The sequence below is a fragment of the Gallinula chloropus genome, assembly GCF_964237585.1.
Source record: "Gallinula chloropus genome assembly, chromosome: 1".
Lineage (NCBI taxonomy): Eukaryota > Metazoa > Chordata > Aves > Gruiformes > Rallidae > Gallinula > Gallinula chloropus.
Window position 1 is genome coordinate 159,022,626 of NC_140085.1, and position 22,754 is coordinate 159,045,379.

General features: G+C 38.3%; 1 protein-coding gene across 1 annotated transcript in view; it reads right to left on the reverse strand.

Annotated features, from left to right (window-relative positions):
- The window catches only part of GPC6 (glypican 6), a gene marked incomplete at both ends in the record, with an annotated part of 791,424 nt that overhangs the window by 322,898 nt on the left and 445,772 nt on the right, over positions 1 to 22,754 (reverse strand). The window contains one exon of the mRNA XM_084279285.1: positions 20,157 to 20,548. Within this exon, the coding sequence (XP_084135411.1) occupies positions 20,157 to 20,548 (392 nt within the window). The remainder of the gene's footprint in view (positions 1 to 20,156; positions 20,549 to 22,754) is intronic.

The following is a 22,754-nucleotide window of genomic DNA, read 5'->3' on the forward strand; positions in this document are numbered from 1 at the left end:
AACCGCAACACGGAGCCCGGCTGAAAATTGACACGACGATCATGATAACACGCTCCCTTGTAAAAGGAGGGTGAAGTGCTGAAAACCAGCACGTAACAGTCTCCCTTTTATCCAGGATGCAAGCTTACTCATCTCAGTTAGGAAAAACAGATTTAGTTTGTGCATGAATATGGAAGGCACTGTTTGCTTTACGTAGTGACAGAGTCAGTCTTTGTCGCGTAAGCCAGCGTTCAGACTTCCTGTCCCTCTGTCTTATCCAAGCAACGGGGGTTGGATGGCTAAAAGCACCTCAGAAAAGTGCTAGAGAAGCAATTAAAATGTTCGAACGATATTGGAACAAAATTGGGGGGGTGGGGGTGGGAGGGCGCGGTTCATTATCCTGCTTAACAAGGTTGACCCAAATTTATCATATAGCTAAATGTGTGAGGCCAGTTATTTAAAACCAACCTTGACTTTCATATTTTCTAACAAATACCATGTCACAGGGAAAAGAGACTTTGTCAGCTGCCTGGGGATAAATGGAGGTAGTACTTCGAAAAGGTCAAATAAAATTGCCCTAAAAACTGTGTGATAAATCAAAATTCATTTCTAGTCTGAGCACACAGTATGCAAAAATGTCATCATGTTATTAACATTCTAGCCAGCTACATGCAAACAGTATCGCATTGTCTGGTAAGAAAAATCAAAGACCAGTATTTTTCTTAGCTCTATAAACTGCATAGAGTTATGGGAGAAAGAACTCAATTTTTTTCTCACTTTTAGGTCTCGTTACTGTTCAAGTGCAGCATCCAGCTCCTCATTACAAATGTCCTATCCGGCTGGAGACAAAACAGAACTATGTAGGGACCCTGGCTTGGTGAATCTTCATAAGAGTCAAACTGAGCCTATTTTAACATTCAGATTTACTAATTCAAAGTTCCTCCTGGATTGTTGGGGTTTTTTTTGGGGTTTTTTTTTTGGACTAAATATGATAAATACAAACTTTAAAATAAAATAATTAAAAACGGCTACAGACATATTTTTCTGTTCAAAATCACATTTTTGAAAGGGTAGCTAAGTTTGCCTGTCATAGGCTTTTTATTGAATTATTTTATTGTGTTACCTGATTTCCTGATTAAGAAGGTATGGTCTGCACCATACAAGACTCAGATCAATATTTTCTTTCCTATCTTTTTTCCTGAAAAGACAGTGGTATGAAATGTTTATTTCTTAACCCTGATAACAGTCTAATTCAGTACTGACCACAGACTGCTTCTTAGAAGCATGTGTGAGATAAAACATCAAAGCCAAACATGTTCAACATATTTTCTGGTTTTTCAATTCAAAATATTCCTGAAAACTGCATATCTCCATCTACTCATGAAAAAGCACAGATATCTGTGCTGTAAATATTGTGTGGAGAATTATTCTTCAATCTAGACTTATTTATTTGAAAAACAGCAGGCTGTATGCAAAAGAGACTTATGAATTCGGGAATAAAGAGAATAAAGACTTCATGCTTCTAGCCAGCCCCAGTGACTTGGATTCAGTTGCTGAAAGTTAACAGCTGATATTCATTCGTGATGATTTTGCTGCTGAGGGTCCCAATTGTCTGCGGATGGCAATATGCCCCTTGCAAGGTAATACGCCAGTTTTCCAGGACACAGCTGCCAGTCAACTGTGGGTTGAGGTGGGGAGAGCATATTGCACTGCCAAGGCCATCCCATCTGCATGAAGAGCATTGTTTTTTAAGAGAGCAACACACCAGTGCCAAGTGCCCAAGCCAAAATGAGATACAGGAACAATAGAAGAGAGGATGATGTGGTGGTTTCAGGCTCTGCCAGAGAGAGCTTGAACTCCTCTAGGTACCATAGGCAGCCCATGAAGAACACAGGTGTCCAGCATATGCAGCAAAGGGTGCAATCTTCAAGCACTCATACACTGTGAGCTTATGGGAGAAAACTGTCTCTACCACTGATAAATGAGAGTAACAGAGAAAACTGAATTAGTCCAAGCACATGTTGTGACTGATTACGGGATAGTAGGTATCAAAAAAGCTGCTTGGATAGGTACATTACTCACACCTTAATTCCTGTTGGTCATGACTTTTTCTGCCAACCGAAGTTATGTATCTTTTTATGTACTTACATAACTTTTTATATAACTCTTTAAGGCTGTGTTTTAAAAATCTTCCCAGCAGTATAAATTCTTCAGTTGTAAAAATGCAAACTGTATTCCCAGGATATTTAACACTCATGCTGATGTTCTGCTTTTAATGTAAGTGCTACAGACACAGTTGTGCTAATTGCAGAATGTTAACCATGAACGCATCAAAAGTCAGAAGTAGGAAGATGAATCAAACCTAAGCACTTTTAATGTCATCAGAAAGTGGGGTATTGCAGTATAACTGCATAAAACCATGTTTTGAGCTAGATCCATTTCATTACTTTCTTGCAGCTGTTGATCCAACATTGGTACATGTTATATATCTATACTGCTGATTGGAAGTAGCTGAGCTCTTAGTCAATAAGCCATCTGAATTTGGTTGAGTCAACAAGTCCTTTCTTAAAATAACCCCCCAAAAACTGAACAAAAAATGCAGCTTAATTAAATAAAGTTTGAGTTATCTGGGATGTGGGGGAGCAACCTGGAGAATGTGAGATACAGACCATGATAAAAACACAAAATATATTATACAACAAGTTTCATGCCTAGAAACACATAGGTGCTCTATGTTATAATCAGTATATGTGATAAAATATCATTGAAAGTCATACAGGTTATGAGATTCAATAGCATTTGCATACCATAATTTAAGAAATTATGTTTACCATTAACTTATTTACATAGTGTGTATTTTAATTGGATAATTGTTTGCCTGGCTAGTTAGCCATGTACTTAGATTCTTTATTGAAAACCAAAATTCTTCAGCTGTTGACCAACTAATGGTAGGTTCCTCACATAAATACTGGGATTAATTCATTTACAAAACTGAGGATTTCAAAGTATTTTCGAAAAACTCCTTCCAATCAAGTAAAATTGGTTTACTTTTACTCAAGCATATTCAATGACCTATTTTTATTACTTAGTCAACTCTGCTAATATATCAGAACACTGAACTGCATTAAAATTGTGTATTTGTTGCCTTTAAATGAGCAGATTTCTACAGAAAATCATTATCTTGGTCTGTTCTCCTTTCAGAAATAATTTCCACAATGGCTAACTAATAAATAGTGAATAAAATGTCATTAACAATTGTATATAAGTTATTTAATTAAGAGGAGGTAGCTAAGATTAATAATCCATGATAAAATCAAAAAAATCTATAACTTAATAGCTACAAAATTCTATATTGAATATTAATTTTGAAAGGATGGATTTTTTTCCCCACCTAACCTCATGCATGTAACCAAATAATCTAAAGGAAGAAAATACTACTTCTCAGTGTTATATTCTCCTCTACAGTTGGTAAAGAAAGTCAGCAACATCCCAAGGTGAATTCATATGACTGAGGATGGGAACTGCTTTCTGGAGATGCTTACCTCTTTTCATTGTTTATTGAAGAAGCCTATGGCAAATACACTCCAAACCTATGTATCTTGGTTAACCTAAAGTTAGGATCATCTGAAATTCTGCTGAAGAAAGTAACACTCTTTTGCTTAATGAACCAGACTAGCTGAGCTAACCCAAGGGGCCTCCATGTTCAGAGAAATGTGATTCTGAATAAATCTCTATAAGAATAAATAAGTCAGTAAAGGTCAGCTTTCATTTACAATTCTTCTTAGTTTCGTAAGACTTCTGAGATATTTTTCCTCTGATGAGAAATATACACTAAAACTTGTGTAAAGAGTATAAAACTTGTTTAAGAGAAACAGGAAAGCATTATTTTTTCCCCTGTTATGGAAACAAAAATGTAAGAAATATTTCAATATGTGTAATTAATGTCTAGCTTGGAAAGTAGCCTTTGAAACAATGTAAAGCTTTAGTCTCTTGAGTACATCATTGAAACTTTATTACTGGACTTACATAGCATCAGACTGATAAAGTATTTTTTAAAAAAATAAAAATAAAATAAGTCCACCACATCATGAAATAGGGTGACTGATAATAGTGCAGTGAAGCGATGACATGATCATAGAATCATAGAATGGTCTGGGTTGAAAGGGACCTCAAGGATCATAGAGTTACAACCTCCCTGCCACAGGCAGGGCCACCAACCTCCAGGCCTGGATCTACACAAAGTTGCCCAGGGCCCCATCCAACCTGGCCTTGAACACCTTCAGAGACGGGGCATCCACCACCTCTCTGGGCAGCCTGTTCCAGCATCTCACCACTCTCTCTGTAAAAAACTTCCCCCTAACATCTAATTTAAACCTTCCTTCCTTTGGCTTTAATCCATTCCCCCTTGTCCTGCTGCTGTCTACCCTTTTAAAAAGTTGATTCCTCTCCTTTTTGTATGTTTCCTTCAGGTACTGGAAGGCTGCAATGAGGTCCCCCCACCGCCTTCTCTTCTCCAGGCTGATCTAACAGCTCTTTCCCTCTCACAATATGGCCAGGATAATGTAGGATTTTGCTTCCAACTCCAGCTTCCCCTTGAACCTCGTGAAAAGATGGTTGAATTACGCAGCCTGCCATCTCCACAGCTTCCTGAAGCAAAAGAGATTTCTCTCACAGTAAATCAGTTTATACCGTTCTGATTACACCAGTATATAATTTATGGAACAATCTGAAGTCAATTCTCTCATTAGCTAAACCACATGCTTAGAGATGAGACCCATTAAAATGCTCAGGCACATCCCGAAAATGGCTGTTTGTATTTACTGAGGCAGTCACTCCTTTGCCAGGTTCATTACGTGCTCTGTAACAAAAAGGAAAGGCCAGCAATTGATCAACTCTTAAAAATAGTAGAAAGATTAAAAAAAAACCCCTACAAACAACAAACGCACCTGAAAAAATAATACAGTTCTAGGGTAAAAACCCAAAACTCCCCTTCTCTGTACTAACAATATTCAAAGGCAAATCTACCTGGGTTTCTAAAACAGATGTTCTATAATGGAAAATAACTATTTGGCAACTACAAAATACCAAGGCAGAACTGTATTGATAGTCAAGTAGCATATTTATCTGCACAAGTGTTGTTAATGGGGATATTTGCTTTAAATAATCTAGCACTTGGAAAAAGAAAAAAAAAAAAAAACCAAAAAAAACCAACCCACCACCTCATTTACAAATAGCTCAGCTTTGTTCTCCTGAAATGACACCTGTTTTTGGACCTTACCAGCAGCAAATCCTATCATTTGAATATTGACAGGCTCAGTTCTTGGATGCTTTGTGCCTGATACCTGCCAATGTCTATTTCTGACCCACTTCACTCACAGTAAAGGGATAGAATGAGATTTTTCACTTCCCTCCCCCTCCCCACTTATTCCCCTCTGACCACCATTTCATTTGAGGCGACTGCTCAAAAATCCTCACCTTTACCTCATGCCAAAAATCAGGAAATACTTTTGAAACCGATCAGAATAAAATGACTTGCACTGGGATATAGATTCCTACCTTGGGAAAAGAGTAAGTCAATAATATTAATGCTGACAAAAATTTAAACAGGCAGGCTGAAATTTCTATAATCAGGCATTTCTTGTCTCAGAAGGTACTAACCAGCAGCTTTAAGTTTCTTACATATTACATTTGCAGTTATGTTTTAATGTCACTAATTTAAACATTCTTTTCCCTAATGATTGCTAAGAAAATCAAATTGCAGTTCTAAGTACGCATAGCAGCTAAACTCTATAAAGCAAGGACTCCTCTTCTATTGTTGTGTTACCTGTTCTTTCATTTACAAGATCTCCTTAGCTTAACAATGAATGATCTACCTACACCTGGAGCAACAGATTAAAGAGGACATTTTCCATTCCAATTCAACAGCAGTCCCACTTTTTATAGTCTCACATCAGGAAAATGAATTGCGAAGCACCACATTTTACATACAAAGGAGCTTAAGGTTGGTTCTGTCTTATTTTAATCTTTATCCGTCATCTGCAAAATTAGCTTCTGATTACAGTCATATTGTACACAAATCATGCAAGAAGAATCTAGAATTGTGAGTTCAGTGAGATTTTTTTTTTTTTTTTAAGTAATAGCTACTATAGATCTGTGTGGGAGGCAAAAAGTAACTTCTTGGCTCTCAAGCAGTGCATCATCACTGTCCTAACCTTGACAAATATCAACCTGAAGAAAACATAAGTGTTGGCAAGAACACCTGAGGTAATTCCCATCTTTGGGTGTAAAGGAAGTCTCATTAACTTCATGTGACGTCCACATTATCAAGCGGTTTTACCTTGGACTAGTTATAGGCTGGTGCACGCACTGAACGGGTGCTGGTGGTTCTCTCTGTTCCTTCTCCTTGGCTGGGGAGAGACTGTCAGCTATGCAGCATGATCAAAGCTGCACAAGATGTGAATTCCCCCCCAGAGGTGCCTGGTTTTCTCCAGGGCTTTGTAGAAACAGCATCAGGTCACCCTATTTTTAACTTGGTTACCTAAGATCATTGCCTATCCTAGGCAATATAAAATTCTTGTTATTAAAAATCACTCTTGATCTTAGCTACCAAGAACACATTTCCTCTACTTTTTCCACATCAAGCATTCTGCTTCTTAGCAACTTCTCAACTCCTTTAATATTCTCTGCTCTGTAAGCCCTTAACTTTTCTTGCTAATGAATACACACCTAAGCATTTTCATCTGCCAAAACTTCCATTCTTCCCATCACGCCTGACCATTTGCCACTTTCATGTTAAACGTAGAATTGTATCTGAGCATCTTAGAGCATTTAGGAAACATTTTAGTTCTGAAGCTTTTTGGATCATGCTGCAAATACTGATAGGTAAAAAGATAATAGCGAAAAATGGCTCCATTAGAATGCATTTGTTTATTCTCACTGTTTTTAAAGGATGTCAACTTGACAGCATAGCAGACACAAATTCTTACTCACTGATAAAAATGAGCATGAAAACGTGACTCTCATCATTCCTTCAGCTTTGACCCAAAAAAGACAATGGTAAAGAAAAGCTGAAGTAATTTTCTGACTTCTCTTTTTTTTTCTTCTGTGTTAAGATTGTCTTCAAAGATACCGGACCAAAGAGTGTTCTCTGTGATATATGCACAGACATATCAGCATTTAACATAGTGCAATAAATCCACATCAAATGGGAACAACATTACAAACTCAAATAGCAAGATTTATATGCTGTTATCTGTAGCTGGACTGTGTGCTCATACACATACACACATTCTAGCCCTCTCTATTTGCATGCTAAAATACAGTGGAGCATAAACACAGGGAGTGGACCTCAACAATTAGTAATTTGTGCAAAGAAAGATAGTCCAATTCACCTCTTACATAACACAACGTGTTCTCCCACTACCTTTAGGTGCCAACCTGACACGCTGTGGAAGTGCATGTCTGCCTGTGCACAAGCCTGCGTGAGTGTGAAGACAGGACGAGAGAAAAGAACCAGCTGAAAAGGATCACCACTTGATTAAGCAGTAAGCTTATTCACTTTATGGAGATCTAATCTCTCCTCGACAGGTACTTACTCTTCCTACTAAGGAGCAATGCATAGTCACCAGGAAGAGAATCTTGGTAATGAAAAAAGAAAATAATTCAATACATTTACTTAACATGTTTCTTTCTTCCACCAAGTGACAGTCTGTTCTATGTCATGTCTTAGCCAGCAGTAAGAATACCTTAGTGCTTTACACACCCTGCTGCGTAGGTCCTACCTCACTACATCAGCACTATTAATGCAATATATCTGTCAAGGCTTATTAAAATTCTTTTTGATGTGTATCTTGGCTCATAAACCTCCACGCTGTATTGATATTGCCTAAGGGAACGTCCTTGTAGCACTGAATCTCTCCAGATGGGATGATAAAAGAGGAATGTTCAAAACTTTAGAAAGTTCAGTCTCTAGGAGAGCTTTCTCTTCCAGTACCCGTTTTGAATAGTGTTTTGTGTTGTCACACTAGAGCCATTGTTCAAAAAATGGCGTACAGGACATTTTAACTCAGAGAAAACATTTTCTTAGAAGTAAATAATTGATGGATAAAAAGCAGATGATGGATCCCAATCCATTTTCATAGATAGACCCTTTTTCAGTGCTTTGTATATGTGTTGCACCTGTACCAATTCTTAGGTAGCCAGTTCACTCACCAGAGTGAATGAGAACTTACCAAGTTGGCTGGAGAAGTGAATTTTGTTCATGTTCTTCTTCATGTGTTCAGTCTCTTACTTTTTTCTATTTATAATCAATTGCCACAGGGCACAGTCCCTTAGGGATTGAGAACAGTGTGCAACGCGGTTTGAGACTCATCTCTGGTGGCTGGTGATGCTATATGCTTCAGAAATGTATTAAACTTCCACAGTGTCTTTAAATCACATAGGTGAAATTTCACTGATGCTGATTTTATTGTGAATTTCATTACATATACTGGCAGTCTATAAAAATTTTACCTATGTTAATTTATTGTGCCACTCTTATGCCTTTAAATGGCCATTTTTGGACTGGAAACCTGCTAGTCTACCCAAATTTCCTTACATCAATAAGTTCTTCAGTCTCCCTGTAAAGGTCTTCGCCTTAATAAACTTTACTTTCTACCTGATTTTATACAGATCTGAACAATCAGACCGTAATCAAGTTCAGATTGAAGTCAATGGCTAAGATACTTTTTACTGATTCAGGAGGGAAGGTGGGAGGAGGGAGAGGGAGGCACAGACTGAATCTTAAATAGAGAATCAACCTTTACATATAAAAATATGCATTATACTGATATATACATACATTCACAGTGCTTCAGAACCTGTCTAAGTCTGGAAAGTATTTGTCTCAGAAGCAGTTTAGGGGAATCTAATTTAGACTGAAAATAAGAATTTAGACTGAAAATAAGATGGGATGTTTTCTTTGGGTTCACGGTAAAAATAGGTAGAATCATTTAGGGTGTAAATGGTTCCTGTTTCCTCCTGCTTCCCTCTTTTGTTTTTAATAGACTTTGTTGTATATTCTTTTTCACATTAGGACACTTCTAAAATATATATCTGTAACTATATAGATATATGTATATAATTGTAAAATGAAATGGAAGAAAAAGTAATAGAGATTGGCAGTGAGCTTTGTCTGTTAGCTTTGGAGACTTCAGAGCATAAATTAATCTGCAAACTGTTCTTCATCCAAAATTTTAACTCTGATTTATGTAAAAACCTGAATTGCATTCATTTCCAGTTAGCTCAGCCTGTCTTACTTTTAAATGCTTAACGCTCCCTACAATGAATTATGTAACAATAAAAAAGTTCTATCAAATTAAGAGATTTCTTTAACCTCATAACCAGGGCTCCACAGTTCTGAGGCTCAGTATGGAAGCTTCAGACAGTAGTTTGTCCTGCGGTTTGAGTCCTATACCTTTTTCTTGAAAAGCAGATGTGCACTGTTCTTTACAAACAGATGTGTGATGATGAAAGATACACAGGTGCTTATCTTTCTACGAGACTACATCTTATACATGATGGATATGTGCCAGGACGGATAGGAGTGTTCCGAACATCTTTCAGTTCTTTCTTCCTACACTCTGTGTGGTAGCAGGTTTATTCTTTTGAAGTTTGCCTTTAAGACCCCCGGGACGAAAGGCCGCAGTGTGCCTTGAGCTGTCTGCATGCTACACTTTCAAACTGACTGTTAAAATAGTCACCACTTATCCAAAGAAAATGTCAGTGTAAATTCTAAACACTCAGATTGGAAGAAAACTGAATTTTTTCGTTCAGGATATCTGTTGCTAAGTTGCGCACAACATTAAAGTGTTGTTTCAAATACACAATGAATTGGCTGACATTCTAATATTAATATAATCAGATAAAGCAAATAACAGCAAAATAATGGATTTAGCCTGAAGAAATTAGACAAATGAGTGCTTATAACAGCTCCCCCTTCCACTGGGAAACAGCCAATCTAAAAGGCATTGTGGCCAGTTCCAAAAAGATCATAGCAATCTGATAGAGAAAATTGTAAACATGGCAAGAAGCTACCGGTTTTGGGCATGGAATTTGCAAGGAGGAGTTTGTCATCTAACAGGGGTTTGGTTTCAGGTGTAGTGAAAGGGGAGAGTTACGCACAGATGGCCACATCTACACGTGTGAGAATTAGGTCAGACTTGCTCCAACATAACAGTGTTCCATCAACACTGAAGAACATATTGCTAAGAGAAGATGGTGTTTGATCCAAGAAGCATTTCCTTATAGATTTCCATGTCTCCTGGGCCTGAGATGCTTTGAGTTCATACAGCTTAAATGCCACAGACCAAAGCTGGTCAATTATTGCATTCCCCAGAGATGACCAAGTGCTCAGATCCATATGCATTCACTTGTGGTGGGTCATACCTGAAAAACAGGGTTCTTAACAGCAGGCACAGCGTGACATAACATCACAGGGGGTGGCGGTACTGTTGAGACGGCAAGTTGCTGAAGAATGCAGTGTGCAATTTTCCCCTTTCTTGTACCTAAATGCTGAAAGTTACTTCTGTGAAATTCAGATCCATATCTTTGGTGGCTCAGGCTTCCCTCTACCTACTAGATGCATAAAACCTCCATTTGGAACAGAGTAATTACACCATTGTCTTCTGTTGCAAGGAGAACCACTGATGCTGAGGCATAACGACTCGGCATGGAGAACATTTACTGGAGAAATGGGAATGAAGTGTACTGGCCCTGCTTAGCTTTGTCATCTTGCCAGATGTTGCCTTATACACGCTCACTTTTGGATCCACGGATGATGCCAACGTATGGAAATGAATGAAAGAATCATGGGATGAAAAGCACAAAAGGCAAGTGTAGAGGCAATTTTGTAGCTTGGAGATACTGAAAATCACATAAGCAGGGGTGAAGTGGGGAGCCTGTACATGCTTCCTGAATAAATCCAGTAATTTCTCCAGTGGTGCATTCATGAAAAATTGATAAAACTTCCGAGATCAAAGACCAGAAGTCAAACTTGCACAGTACTGGTACAGACCTGAACATCAAAACTTCTCTGCCACTTTTAGAGGTAAAACCATTTTCAAGAATGGGAAAACTGTTCACAGGGTAAAACTATGCTGAGGTGTTAGGGAAAGGCAAAACCATCTATGGCAGCTGTCAAAGGATGGAAAAACATTATGAAGGACAAGCAGGCATTTCTTGCGTTAAAATCCTCTGTATATATATTTGGTTTCTGCTCATGGCCATGTAATGGTGACAGATGTGTATAGCTGAGGTCAACTAAATCCTCTTAATCTTATTCAAAGCTCTACTTTTCCACTGTTTTGTCTGGTACATTTAGTTTTTACTCAAGAAATGAATTCTTCCTAAGGGCTTTAAAAAAAAAAGAAAAAAAAAGGGAAGGTGGACAGGAGAAGAAGGAAAAAGAGCAATGATGGCCTTAGATATGTGGACTGAATAAAAGTGACATTTCTCTTCAGAAAAGGTTATGGAAAAAACTCGCCAAACTTGTGGCATAAAGAACTCCCATAAGAAGCAGACACTGAAGGATGAAGATAAATTTAAAATTGTACAGATGACCATAACTGCTATTATCCTGACAATGCAATGCTAAGTTTTGCATTCCTATGCTCATACCATCTTTCTTTTGTTTGAGATACATTTTAACATGCAAGACTTAAGCCGACAATGAAGCCAATTGTCACTGACCTCTGAATAACTGAAAACTGAACTTAGACCCACACTGTTTATTTCAGACTTCATTATTTTAGTCTCAAAGAAATTTGACTTATTCAATGTGTTGCTGATGACTCTGCAGGCTGTAACACTTAAGCAGATATGCATTTAAATTTCAGTTAGTAATCCTGATGAGTTTTAGGTAAATCAGGTATTGCCTTGACTAACATTTTCGGTAGAAACCTGAAGGAAGAACGTATTAGTTTTAGTCCGTCTGGCTCACATGAGAACTAAAATTAATTGCTTTTATCAAATCATTATTGGAAAACAGTGCTTCCATAGGCCTTTGGAACAGGATGAAGACAATCAGTAAAAAGAGTAATTCTAAAAAGTCAGCATGTTGCGAGATGATATAGATCTCCTTGCATTGCTTAACCTTCAGACTTTTTATTCTCGTTCCTATTTCCATTTCATTCTTCTGAATTTTCTTTTATTCTCCTGTGCTAAAGCAGCCAAAAAAAAAAAAACAAACCCGTTGAAAGATTAATTACAGAGAAGGCCTAAATCTTGCAGGGTCAGCAAACTCCTAGGTGAGCTTTGCTCCTTCACCACTATTTTTATCGTGACTTGGCTTTGTGTCATGACATGTATTAGGATAGATTCTGTGTTCTAGGATTTCCTCCGGAAAGTTTTCTCTCTACATAGCTTTACATTTTCTCTTTCTGCAGGTGCTATGTCAACATCTTTCATAGATGGCAAATACAAGTGGTATGAAAACTTGGAAAGATTGTGTGTAAAATTTGCTTTTTGGCAATCCTACAGAAAATCTCAATTTGAATAATCATTTTTCTAATGTTTTATGACAGTATCTAATGACATTGTTAAAATACTTTCATTAATATACAGAAAGTAGTTTAATGTAAAGCTGAACTAATGCGCTATAGGCATTTTTTGAAAAGCACAAATTAAGCAAAAGCAATGTAATCAGAAGGCCTTTGCTTATGAATGATACAAAAAGTCCAGGAAGACAGGACTACTGCAAATTTTGAGATGTGAAGTGGTACATTGTAGAAATAAACCAAGTTGGTAGAATTGCTTCAGAGATACTGAGCAAGACTGAATGTCTTACTGAGCAGCGTGACTGTCACACTTGGGCTATTAAGGCCAGTACAAAGCTAGCTGAATGAAATTTAAGGACCTAAGAAATGGAGTTGCCAGGCTGGATAATAGATGACAATTCTAGTAGATAGGACACAGACCACAGCTCTTGCAGACCTCCTACCTTGGTTTTCTGTTTGTTTGCCTTGCCGTTTCCTTTTAGGACTTTTCTCCTGACATCTGAAGTTCCAGTGCACAGAGAGTGGAAAATAAATCAGTGCACTGTAGTAGTTCTGGTATATCCAGAATGCATCTTGTTTATTTTCCCATGAAATCTCTGCAAATTAACTAGATTGGTTTATATCCCTTTTCTTTCCAAGAAAGGAGGAAAGATTTCTTGTGTAGCTGGAGAATCTCAATTCACAGGATGCTTCCCACAAAGCACTCTGGTATAGATGTCATTCATTCTTGCTGCTACACCACAGACATCTCAGCCCTGAAACCACACTGGCTGGATAATCACTGGATTCCCTGCTTGAGAAACACCAAGGGACAAGAAGAGGAAAAAAAGTATGTGGCCCATTCATGCCATGGTATGATCCAGTTGTGGGAAAGATATATTATTCCAATTAAAACTCAAAGAACAAATGACTGAAAAAAACCTTAAAACAATAGACACGGAAGCCATCATAAAAGCCATGCTTACTCAGCTGGGCTGTTCCTAAACTAACAATCTGAAATAAGGATTAAAATCCATTGGCAACCATAGTCCTTTTTAGATCTCCTTTTCCTCTTTTAACAAGCAAAAATCTCTTCAACCAATGAAGTTAAATTATACAGGACACGTAGCTCTTTATCTGTCACACCCTGCAAATCACATTTTCCAGCACTGAAGTACTATTCGTTTTGGCTTTTAATTACCTGACTTATCAGCATGTCATATTTCTCCCCCCCTTCCCTACAATAATTGCATTCTGAATCAGTGTGACATTCAGTATTGACCTTTATTTATGGCTCTCACAAACTGTCAAATGTTTATTTATAAACCATGAAAAGCAGAGTTTGTAAGAATATTGATTCAGCGTATTAGAAAAGAAGTGGCCTGGCATTCTGTGAGTAGAAGTAATCACGGGCAATTACTAGAGACTGCTTTTCACTACTAATCTTGGGTTTAACCTTATAATTGCATTACTGAATTTGCTTCACTTTGCCCATATATTACCAGGTTCCTAATAAGAAGTCTGATATTAACATAATTTAATATTATTCAGGGCAAGAATGGTTTTAATTGGTTTAGAAAGAGGGAGACATATAGTCTATGCCATGCAATGGGAAAAGTATTGTAACAGCCTTTTTTATTTTGCAATAAATGATAATTAATATTTAAATGCATTAATGAAATAAGTTCTTAGTGGCTGGGTCACAAATCTTTGATGTTTATGCCACTAACAAAATCACTAACTGCTTCTAATGATGCCCCTGAGCTAAGCTTCACTTTACTCCCGGTATAAAAACTACTTTAGTTGCCAGTAGTGTGAATTTGCAAGTGTGGAAGGCACAGTCAAACTAGGAACAATTCTTCTTGTCCTTATCCCAGTATATAATGGGAAGAGAGTGATAAGATTCAGAAGAAAAACTAAACTACAAAACGGCCAAAATTAAAGAAAAGCAAAACTAGGAAACTGTGGCTGAACCCCTAGACCTACATAAATGAAAGTATTCTGCACTCACGTGCCGTTCCCGGTGAACCAGATTCAATACAAGAGTCAAAGAAGATGTAACCGTCTGCCTAGGATTAAATTAGAGCTCTGAGCAGCAGTGAGGTAATGACAGCTGGCTAATGACTCTGCTTTTGGATAGGACTGACCAGTCACACTTGATTATTTGGGTTTTTTTCCCACTAAATTCATATGTTCTTAATGTGAGTTTACCCAGATTAAAACATGAAGTCAGCATAAATCCGGCTTGAGACGTTATTGTCATGAAACATAAAAATTCTGCATCCCCCCCACCCACCCACCCACCCGCCTTTCCCGTTTTCTTAACTTCCAATGAAAAGTATATGGAAAGAAAATAATTCCAGGAAAAATATTCTTTGGGTGGAATGTTCTCCTGACGGGATAACACCCTGTTAGTGAAATAGTACTGTCTGTACCAACTAGTATGGTATTTTTGGCAAATTTGCATCCAGTTAGGGATTTAGACTACATTTTGAAATATCCTTAGTTTCAATCTTAATCTTTTTCTTGGGAACTAGTTCTATTTTCTTCCTGCTGTGCTTGGTCCAGAACTCTTCATTATTTAATGAAAAAAAAAAATCTCAAGTACCACAAGCTTTGTAATTGCTGTAATTCACTTATGAATATATTTGGAAAGAGAATTTCAGGAATCAGAAGCACAAAGATTCACCCTTTTCTTTGGAAAGAGAATTTCAGGAATCAGAAGCACAAAGATTCACCCTTTTCTAACTTGAATTGTTTTATCCCTCCCACAACCTGCCTTTTTATTTTCCTGCTTATATTTTATACTACTCAGTGACAGTTCAAAGAGAGTATTATGATCACTGAGAATGTTTTATTTAGAGTCAGAGAGAATAACTTAGTATTATTTTCCTGTAAAGTATCCAGAGCTCAGACGTAGTAAAAGATTAACATGAAAACATTATTGGAGATCACTGCTGGCAGCAACTTCAGAAAAAATTTCAGCAGTTCTTGAAGTTTAACATTAAATACGAAATCACAGCAGGTCAGGAGGTCTGTTTGGGGTTTTGGGTTTGTTTTTTTTTGGGGGGAAGGGGTATTTTGGTTTTTTTTTTGGGGGGGGGGGCAGGGGGTTGTTTGTTTTGATTTGGTTTTCTCCAGGAGAAACTTGAGAAAAAAGGAAATGTATTTAAAGACCTTGACATTTAAGTATATTATAGTTTTTTCCCTGCCAAATGGTAGCAAAGTAAAAAAAGCCTATTGTACAGGTTATTAGGGCCTGACAAATTAGTAGACTAACAGATGACACAAAATTTGACCAATTATTTCTGGGCCTGTAGCTCAGCAAATCCATAAACATCTACTAGCCATAGCTTAAGAAAGTATACTAGGTGAGAAGCTCTGCACCTGTACTGACCTTTAATCTACTAACAGACATTTACTGTGCTCAAAATGGCAGTTATTTATATACTAAATTCTATATTGAAGCTGCATTAGGGGAAGCTCAGACTGGACATTGGAAAAGGTTCTTCACTGAGAGGGTGGTCGGTCACTGGAACAGGCTCCCCAGGGAAGGTGTTACAGCACCAAACCGAGTGTGGATGATAGTCATATGGTTTAGTATTAGGTAGTCCCGCAGGGAGCAGGGATCTGGACTCGATTGTCCTTATGGGTCCCTTCCAACTTGAAATATTCTATGATTCTTTGATTCTTCTATGTTAATGTATAAATAGTTTTCATTTTTCTCACTTGAAGAAATATTGTGGTTACATTTTGGTAATGTACTTACTCAGCTCTATAGAGCATACATAGAATTTAGTGAGCTGAAGTCTACTCAAGCTGGTGAGAGTACACTGCACTGAGTGGGGATTTAACAGCCCCCTAGCAAGGACAGACTGACGAATTTTTAATGCCTTAGTGTGAGAAATAAAAAGACTAAAATCTCTGAAAATTAAAAATTGCAATTGGGCTTTAAGGTTATGAAAACACTGTTAAACTAAACCCATACAAATTCAGGTAGTTGAAAACAAGGATGTCTGCTTGCGTTTGAAATATAATATTAGAAAAATTACAAAAAGAGACATGTTAACTGGCCTCTGTTTATCTAAATGAGACTTGTCTAAACTGTAATGTGACATAAGCAAATGGCAAAACAGACTCGTAAGAGGAAAATGTTAGATATGTGCTGCCAATTTTGAGTGTGATTGAGTACTCTGCTGGAAAAAGAGGGGAGTACCCCTTTTTTTTTGCAAGGGATCCACTGACTGCATCATTTTCAGTCGGTGCCAACATTACACTCTCTCTGAAGAGAAATCTTTAGAATGGACATATCCCTGAGATTAGATAGGGAACAAAACTCTTCTGAGTATGTGACCCACCAGCTCCTTTAAAGAAACAAGCCAGAAGAGGTTGAGAAACTGTATTAAAGGCCCGAAGGAGATGTTACCAACTTTATCATTAATAAATCTCTTTCTCACTGTGGTTAAGGTGTAGGCTGAACTTTTTTTTCTATGTGGCCTTTGACAGTGGTGGTTTGGTGAGATAATGGGTCCATAAATAGAAAGCAAAAAACCTTTTTAGCTTGTGATGTTGGAGCTGGATGATCCCTTCCCTGTTGCCAGACACTACAGACAATGGACAAAGATTTCTGTAAAGGAACCACAACAGTTCTTCTTTTTTTCATTTTCACCTTTTTTTTTCATTTCTCTTGACTTACTCAGATGTGGAATTCTTATCACAGAATCTCTCAATATTAGAGTACAATGAAAATTAAATCTGTGCAGAATCTGGATGACTTTCAAAACTGCAACAGAAAAAAGAGTTACTGACTACCTTTTTGGTTGCAGTGTGGTAACTCTAAGGAATGGTTGCAATCTTTTAAAATGATGCTGTAAGAAAAAGGATTGCCATTTTCTACAGGAGATGGACCCGCATAAAAATCTGCAGTTAGGATATGATCATGAAAAGTTGGATCTCAGAGTAATCACAGGCTTTCCACAGGATATTTATTAATCTTGAACATCTGGTGTCACTTGGGCTTCTTTGCATCTGCCTCACCAGGCTGCATGTGAGACAAAGTCCCTAAGACCAACAATTGTTTACTGTTTACTGCAGGTATGAATACAGCCACTGAGATTTTAATACCAGTCTGTCTTGTAATCAAAGCATATTGTGGATTTAAGTAAAACTGTTTATTTCATTAATCTTTTAATAGAATCATAGGATGATTTGAATTGGAAGAATGCTCAGGAGATCTCCAGTCCAACTTGCTTCTCTAAGCAGGGTCAGTTCTGCAATCAGCATGACCTGGTCATATCAAAAGACTTTGTGCAATCAAAACCTCCATGGACAGAGCCTGTACAAACTCTCTGGATAACTGATCCACTGCTTGATCATCCTTACGGTGAAGCTTCTCCAGTCTGAACTGGCCCTTGATTCAACTCGTGCCCATCACATCTCACCATGCCCCACTGTGAAAAGCTTTGCTGCATCTCTTTGATGACCTCTCTACAGGCACCTGGAGCTGCTTGCTTCTAGGTGCCCCTGAAGTCACCTCTTCTTCAGGCTGAACAAGCCCCAGTCCCATAGCCTCTCCTCACAGGGCAAGTACTCGAGTCCTGACCTGCTGGTGGCCTCCACTGAACTCGCTTCAGTTTGCTAAAGTCTTTTGTGTATGGGAAGGGTCCAAAATGATATTCCAGATGTAGTCTAACAGAGTATCCCTATATATGTATATATAAAGCAAAGAACCTGTATTGTATCTTGCACCAACCACCAAGCACTTTGAAAGATTTTAAAGTGTTGCTTTCATGTTGAAAGAAAAAAGCAGTAGCATTACTGAGCTATCTTTATCATCTTCAAGTGACACTACAAAAAGGCTCACTTTATCATTACTGAGCTAGTAGTTCTCATTGTAGGATCACAGGATCACTTTGAGATCTTGTGATAAGCCTTATTCTTGAAAGGGCTTATGTGCCCAAAACCCAGCAGGTGGGAAGAAAACATCGCCTGGGTATGTGAGAAGGATGCACTTTCTGTACATTCATGTACATACATAGGGAAAATGACATCTCAGCAGACAATACATACCTTCATCGGTTCAGGATTCACAAATTATGTATCTATTACATGAATTACATAGTTTACTCTCTACAGTCTGACCTGGCCAATGCAGCAAGACCTAATGCCTACTGACAAAAGTGACACCAGAGCTCAGAACTCTCACTTAAAACCTGAACCCCAGGGACATCATACCTGTTCAGAGGAAATCTGGAGCTGCAGATAATATGTGACCTGCCCACTCAGAGGCTGAACAGTTGTATCTGCCTCCAACTAGACTAGGAGGGCTGCAAATTCATCTTGATGACCTGCCACTGTTCAGACAGGACTGCAAGAATTGACAGTGCCAGAGAGAAAGGCAAGGCAACCCTGTGAACAAGAAAGGCACTTGGGAGGAAGAGACCTTGATTCTATCTGAGTAATCAGGATGGTGCATTTCATTCACCAGCTCTGAAGTGCAAGATGACCTTTTCCCCCCATGCAGTCTCCCAGGCATAACATCAGGCTCTCACTTGTTGACTACCCTCTTGCTTCTGAATTCATCATTGAAAAATATCACATCACACAGGATAAGAAAATGTAGAAGCCTCATCTTGTGTGCTTGAATTGCAGTCTACACTAGAAAGTTTAAGCTATACTTTTACCTCACCTTCTGGCTGAGTTTTAAATGAAGCAAGAGAGCCAGGCCTCTTAATGAAGAGGAATGGTTTAAGCTTGTAAAGGCAAGAAGTATTGCAAGGGGCAAGCATTGAAATCATGCATGCACTTACTGTCCAGAAGTAAGTATTTGAGCATTTCATAGTGGATCTCACCAGAACACTTCAGAACTCAGACTACAGTTAAGGTCCAAATACGCTACAGAAAAGTGCTGTGAAATTTGCAGGTCACAGAAGTCTAGTTGGAACAGATATTCATAAAAATATACCTGAGTTTGAAGCACTGTGTAAGGGAAAGTAATTCAGGCACATTTCTGGTACCCAGATGGTTGGGTATTTTTGTGTATTTTTTTTCCTTACATAGCTTTAATTATGTGAAACCCTCAAGGATTATAATCGTCATAAATATTTGCATAGATAAATAATTAAAACTAAAATAAATGTGAGTCAAACCATCCTTTGGGAAAGCTCAGGCTCCAGAGGTGTCACTATTTGTCTATTTTCTCATCAAATACATGACTAGACATTTCTAACAAAATCCATCACCCAGTTGCATGATGAATGAATGCTGTGAGGGCTGTACTGCCCTAATGAACAGCAGCATAAATTTCCTTGAAACATTTAAATTCTGATCGTAATCACCATCTTCTATATACATAGCCAGTTTTGAATTACTAATGACAATCACTACCATGCTATAACATTGATGTATATCGGTATTTCATTGTGTCCTAAGCAAAGAGAAATGCTTTCCAGTCAGTATTGCCTTAATATCTCCAGAAGGAATTAAAACCAACTGTTGCCCCTATTTATAAACTTAGGATGGGTATATTAGTAGACATAAAAAAACCCCAACCAACCTCCTCCCCTCCCCATATTAAAAAGAAAAAAAAAAAAAAGAAAAGGTTCACAATCAGATTTAAATTGTCTGAAACAAATTGAAGTGTAACCCCCCCTGAATTTAGATTACCTTAGATACTCTGTTTGCAACCTCTCTGCCTACTGTCAGCCCCTGAACAAAGGTCCGTGCAGCGATGAATGCTCTAGTCACTTGAACCTTCAGCTTCCTGGGTACATCTCCAAATGGCTTCAGCTGATCTGTATACTTGCTCACACACTCCAAGTAGTCCTCAGTGAAATGGTACTGAGGGTTTATGAGCTGGAACATCCGTTCTAGCAACCGAGCCCAGAAATCGTTCAGCATCTCTTCCAAGTTCACGTTGCCTCCTGTGTAATACCGCTTCAGCTCTGTGAAGAGGTCCTGGAAGACCTCCGAGTTCTGCATGTAGAGCATGCCATATGTCCGGACAAACATGTCGTTTAAAGATCTTTCTGCATTCTCCAGAAGTTCTCGGAAAAATTCTGCAAGAAAAACAAGCAGGTATTAACTGGATATATTAGTAAGGCACCACAGGTTTTCTGATTGCAGTCTTGTGCAGTTGGTACAGTAAAGTTTTACTAGTGAAATTCATCTATTTGGTTAGGAAATAGCTTTATTCAGAGAAAAACACAGTATAACCTGAATTCCTCAACAAGGTAGAAAAACATTGAACTGTAACACTGAAAATGAAAAACCCGTTTAAAAGAACTTCCCTGAGGGTAGTTCCAGTTCTTCTTCATGTAATATTTCAATACAGAAATCCCATCCCTTGCAGTGTCCTCCATACCCAGGGTATTAAATCTTAAATGCTAAACATATAGTCATTAATATGACGGTTTAATGGTAATGATTTAAGAATAACTAGATGAGGGCAAATTGTGTGCTGAAGTTGCGTAGAAGACAACATAAATCTGAAAACTTATTTCTAAATATTCATGAAGAGATCTTGAGAGACACCTGAGTGGAAATAATCAGAATCCCTCTTAATACAAAGAAAATGTAAGTATTTTCAGTAATTTGCTATTCTGCTGAAGATCAGTACTAGAACTTTCCACCAGTCATGTCACAGCCAGACTCCTAATTCCAATTTGTGCCAGTTGTTGGGTTGGGAACAGCAGACCTCACATTTTTTTAAAAGCATTTCAGACATTACTGCTCTGTGTGTTTTATCTACTTGGGCCCAAACCATAACATTTTTCTAAATATTGACATGTGGAATTTATTCTTACTGGAAACTGAACCCATGGGATATACTGGAAAAATATAATTATCTTTTCTGTTAAGATCCTTTAACTGCCTTGTGATGCTTTGGTTCTCTCAAAAAATTCACTCAGCATGTACAGTAGTTCTTTAAACACATCTGACAAAAGCAGGCATAGCTTGTCCTGGCTTTTGAAAGATCCCATAGATGGGTCTGCTTGTCAACTTTCTTAAAGCTCCTTTGGAGAAGACTCCACTGTTGGCTGTGGCCTGTAAATCATAGAATCATAGGGGTTGGAAAGGACCTTGAGAGATCATCGGGTTCAACCCCCCCTGCCAGAGCAGGTTCCCTAGCTCATATTGCACAGATAGGCATCCAGATGGGTCTTGAATATCTCCAGAGAAGGAGACTCCACAACTCCCCTGGGCAGCCTGTCCCAGTGCTTTGTCACCCTCACTGTGTAAAAGTTTTTCTGCATGTTGGTGCAGAACATCCTGTGCTCCAACTTGCAGCCATTGTCCCTTGATGTGTCTCCACAGACCACTGAAAAGGGGCTGGCTGATTCCCCCTGCATCCCATACGTAAGATATTTATAAGCATTAATAAGGTCCCCCCTTAGTCTTCTTTTGTCTAAGCTGAACAGCCCCAGCTCACTCAGCCTTTCCTCATAGGGGAGATGCTCCAGGCCCTTAATCATCTTTGTAGCCCTCCTCTGGACTCTCTCCAGGTCATTGCCCATAGACACATCTGTGGGTGCTAAGTGCAGGTACATGCTGACTCCTTACAGTCTTGGCCAGCGCTGCGATGTCAATACTCTTGTAACACAGGGCCCTGCTGTGGCTGCAGCGACTCAGGATAACACAGAACCACCACAATGTGAATGACCTGATGGCAATTAATGCTACACAGGAAAATACTACACTAAATTTGAGGATTTTCAACTGTGATCAGGCGGAAACAGAATGTGCTGAACACTGTGGGCCAGTCTACGAGGACTCTGTAAGAAGAGAGCCTCTTGTTTTTGGCAGAAATTCCGCAGAGCTGCAGCCTTTGATCTCCCAGATAACTGCAAAGGGGTTATCATGAAAATGTATATGCAGAACATCGAGACATACTCACTACATCAAAGCACTTATTAAAGGGAAAATATACTCAAATAAATATATCAATATCTAAACTGTCATTAAAACCACAGCTCTTCATATAAATTCCATCTGCAAAAGAATATGCTGCTGCCAAATAATTTGTGTAGGAAAAAGCAATACCCTCCACCCCTCTTCCTGCCAGCCCCCAACCAAAAAGAAACCCTTGTTATTCTTTGTTGCCAAATTGAATAATTTTAAGACCACAACGTACAGTCTTCTCTGTTGTTCTTCCAAATTATCCACTAATTCTGACAAAGCTGTTTTAGAGAAAAGCTGTTTTTCACCCCTAACCCCGACCTGGTGGCATCCTTGATGTCTGAATCGTGCCGATTACTCTTTTAT